This window comes from Halyomorpha halys, unplaced genomic scaffold (assembly GCF_000696795.3).
Source record: "Halyomorpha halys isolate HHAL.00 unplaced genomic scaffold, Hhal_1.1 Scaffold1338.1, whole genome shotgun sequence".
NCBI classification, from domain to species: Eukaryota; Metazoa; Arthropoda; class Insecta; order Hemiptera; family Pentatomidae; genus Halyomorpha; species Halyomorpha halys.
Genome location: NW_027106577.1, coordinates 130,284 through 134,327, shown reverse-complemented (window position 1 = coordinate 134,327; position 4,044 = coordinate 130,284). Strand labels below are relative to the sequence as shown.

The following is a 4,044-nucleotide window of genomic DNA, read 5'->3' as shown; positions in this document are numbered from 1 at the left end:
AAATACAAATTATATCTTTGTTTGCCGTATAGCATTATAAGAATAATTAAAATGTCCGCTGAAGGGGGGTATACACGGAGCACGGAGTCCTTCCCTCGGCGAGGACGTCTACCAAGGGGACAGTGCTTTGCCACCTCCCAGGTCTTGTTCGAGGGACGATTTCTCTGAAGAGTTGGGGGTTGGCACAGACCTTCAGCCCATCAAAAAATTTGATATGCCTTCGGCCTATATACTCCGGCACAGAGGGAAGCTGGAGTTCCTGGTAAATGGTGTTTCTGGCCCTCTGTAGAGTTGTTCCACGGACGATTCGCGGGAGGACGGAATTCTCATAGCTCTGCAGCTTTTCAAGTGTGGTTTTGTAGAGGTGACGCAGCAGAGGTGCACCATAGAGCAGAGTCGGGCGGATTGTCGCCTTGTAGATTTGCAGCTTCAGCCTTAGTGAGAGTTGCGGGGATTTCAAGAGATGGAAGAACCTGTAGCTCTTCTGGCGGGCCAGCTTAAGTCTCTCCCAAACGTGAATGGAGAAGGTGAGGTGCCTATCCAGTGTGACGCCCAGGTAAAGAATGGAGTTGGATATTCTCTGGTCGACCTCATCACGATGGCGTCCGTTTTGCCGGGGTTCACCCTAATCCCAATACTTTTAGGTGCATTAGTGATGGTGGCTGCAGCTTCTTGAGCACGGGTTAGGGCTGTCTTGGCATCCCGTACGACGGGGGGATCTTCCACTGAAGTAGCTTTCGATGAGTCGGCATAGGGTGGCGGTAAACTTGAATTCCTCCAGTCGGCGGAGTAGGAGCGGGTGGGAAACACTCTCGAAGGCTTGGCTGCAATCTAGTGAGATGAAGGCCGTCGGACAGTTTTTCTTCATCTGCCCTATGGTGTGCGCTTGGAGCTTCGCCAGGTGGTGCTCACAGGCGACTCCCCGTTGGAATCCGGTCTGCTGTGGTGGGATGACATTTTCCTCTCTGCAGTGTTCCATCCGGTGGTGGTTGATGAGCCGTTCAAACACCTTACTTATGTGCGAGAAGAGGCTGATTGGACGGTAGTGCTCGGTCGAGTCTCCCCTTCTTTCCAGGTTTGAGTAGAGTACTACAATAGCTCGTTTCCATGCGGTGGGAAAGTACGAAATCCGCATGCACGAGTTAAAGATGTTGAGTAGAAAGGCTTTACCCTTCCTAGGAAGCATCTTCATGAGTACATACGGGATTCCATCCACTCCTGACGCCTTGTTCCCTTTGACGCTTCGTAATACAGACTCTAGTCATGAACACATGATTCATGTAACATGAATAAGTACGATAACCAGTGCTGCCGATTTTGTGGGAATTAGCCTAATTTTTGGGCATTTCTCACCTTAACCAGTAATTATTAGGAACTTTTTACATTACTAACAAGTTATTATTTTTGAGATCCTTGGTGGATTGGTATTTGAAGCCCTAGGCAGATTTCTATATTAAGGTCCATTTTGATTTCATTACTGGTCTTTTTGCAAAAATATTGTTTTTAATGTTTAAGAATATCTTTACAATTTAAAATTGTTAAATTTATTGTTAGTGTTTATTACTAGGTTCTCACTCCGCCAACGATTTATACTTTATACATTTCATATTTGTTTGAGTTACCATCCAACACCATAACTGTTGATGAAGTGAATAAAAACTTTGAATAGAATTAATGTAATGATCAAAACTAAAGCAATAGGGTTAATATGGTAAGGTATTTTGTGACTGTTGACTGTCAAGGGGTATAAATGTGACAGTTAAACGTGGCAGTTAACGCGACTGTAAGTCCACTTACATTACTTGTACTATCATGTCATACCCAGTTCGTCAATTCTGTCGTGACTGTAACTATTAAACAGTTACTTCATGATAGTGGTAGCGACTTTGGTCGCCTTTATCTGCCCAGAGAAATCGTCCCACTCTTGGCTTTTAGAGGCTCCAATCATTTCTCAGGGAAAATTCTCTAATTTGTGCTACAATTCCCGTAGCAATTTTTATCTTCTAAAGCACACAGTTCGTTTAGACCTCGTCTCTAGCTATGTATAAATGTGAAACAAAAACAAATTCGCAAATAAACTCTATACAATTTAAAGCAACAAACATTGAATATAATCCAATTAATTTCCTCAAGAACTAGGTACTCATTGTTGTCACTGATTATTACAAGAACAGAGTGATGGCATAACCCTACTCTCCAATGCAAAAGTGAAGCCAAGGGAGTGGGAGATTGATCACACTGAACGAGGGCTACTTTAGGTTGACGTTAATAGAGATTTCCCATATTAATATATTATCTATAAAACCATTCATTTAACAGATGTTGTAGTTATTATTATTAATTAAACTAAATTTTCATTAACTTGGTCAAAGTTGAATTAATGGTTTCTAAGAACAGTTAATTATATAATGAATTTATAAGGAGAAGATGGTTGGAGGGTGCGGTCAAAATACAACACAAATCAGTTGAGGTAACTTATTTAATTGTGCCAACATTTCGGCCAGAATTTCTAGCCTTCCTCAGGGCTAAGAACAGAACAAAATAACAACCAATGAATACAGATTTATTTTCTGTATTCATTTGTTGTTATCTTGTTCTGTTCTTAGCCCTGAGGAAGGCTAGAAATTCTGGTTGAAACGTTGGCACAATTAAATAAGTTACCTTATTGATAGTTAGTTACCTTATTATAAATAAATAGAATCCTCTGATCCACTAAAACCGAACGTCTTACACGTAGCATTTCTGGATAGCGTTTAATAGCTCAGAGAGTTGACTATGCAGAAATTGAAAGATCTCAGTGTACATTTCCCCTATACTTAGGGATATATATATATAATTGGCCACATAATTTCAAATTATGATGATGATGGTCAGGGGTGCAGTCAAAAGAGCACAAAAATAGACTATTCTTGAAAGTCTTGATAGCTCTAAACTTGAACATAATATAATCATAATCTGATGAAGCTCTACTAAGCGGGGCGAAACGTCGGCAACTAAATAGTTATTAACTATTTTTGTTCTCTTTCGACCGCACTCCTGACCATCTTCATAATTTGCTTAAATTCATTGTTATAAATCCTACAGGTTACGAAATATAATAAAATATTTTTTCAGTATTTTCAGTTAAAATTATTTTAAAACACTCTGGGATATTACTGTGTACATCGAGACATTGAATTTAAAAATTGATTGTGTATTTAGTTCGCTTAAAACACCGCCCATAAAATGAACAGGTTCTGTGACACCCCTAAACACATTACCCTCTTTTTGACTTCGATGTAGTTGGGCAAAAAAATTCAACATTGAATAGTTTGGTAAGGTAGGATTTTTTTAAAAAAAAGTATATACGAGGCACAAAAACAATTTATTCTGTAGACAGGGTGTCAGAAAAACAATACAACTTATATACTTTTGCTTTCACAATATAATAAACACATTATTATTACATTAAATTCAATTAACATAAACTAAATACAAATTGAAGAAAAAGATTACTTAATTAACACCTAAAAACAGCATAGGTAACCATATTGATTTCCTAAAACATAAAAATAAGAATGTTTATAACAAAAAAGTGACTGAGAAATATTATTAATTAAAAAAAATGTCAACAACGCAATAAGTGTAAGGTTTGATTAACTGTCAACTATAATCCTATGACGTCCTTTTTACCTTCCACTCTGGTTAAGACATGCCTTTGGAGGCTACAATCCCTCCTTGGTCTCACTTTTTCTGATAGCTTATTCTCCATTATACTTCTTTCTTCAAGTTAGTTCAATATGACTGAACGATCCTTATTGACAGAATCTGAGAGTATTCCGCTTAAAATGCCTAATCTCGAGAAATTTTATTGTTTTGTATAGTTTTATTGATATTAGATTCCATAAATGAATTATGTGTTCACAAATCTCATTATTACTTTTTCTCGCTTTTATTATTTGTGTCTCTTCTGGACCCGAAGAAAATGAAGGAGTTAAATATGCAAATAAATGTGAAGGTAAATGAATTTTTATTGTAGCAATGGGTTTGACAATGATCAATATA

At 37.9% G+C, this 4,044-nt stretch overlaps 1 protein-coding gene across 1 annotated transcript in view; it reads left to right on the top strand.

Moving 5' to 3' along the window:
• Positions 1–3,721: 3,721 nt before the first annotated feature.
• CNPYb (protein canopy b) overlaps positions 3,722–4,044 on the top strand; it is a 15,608-nt gene continuing 15,285 nt past the window's right edge. Inside the window, exon 1 of the mRNA XM_014434276.3 lies at positions 3,722–3,997. Within this exon, the coding sequence (XP_014289762.1) occupies positions 3,895–3,997 (103 nt within the window). The 5' untranslated portion in view covers positions 3,722–3,894. The remainder of the gene's footprint in view (positions 3,998–4,044) is intronic.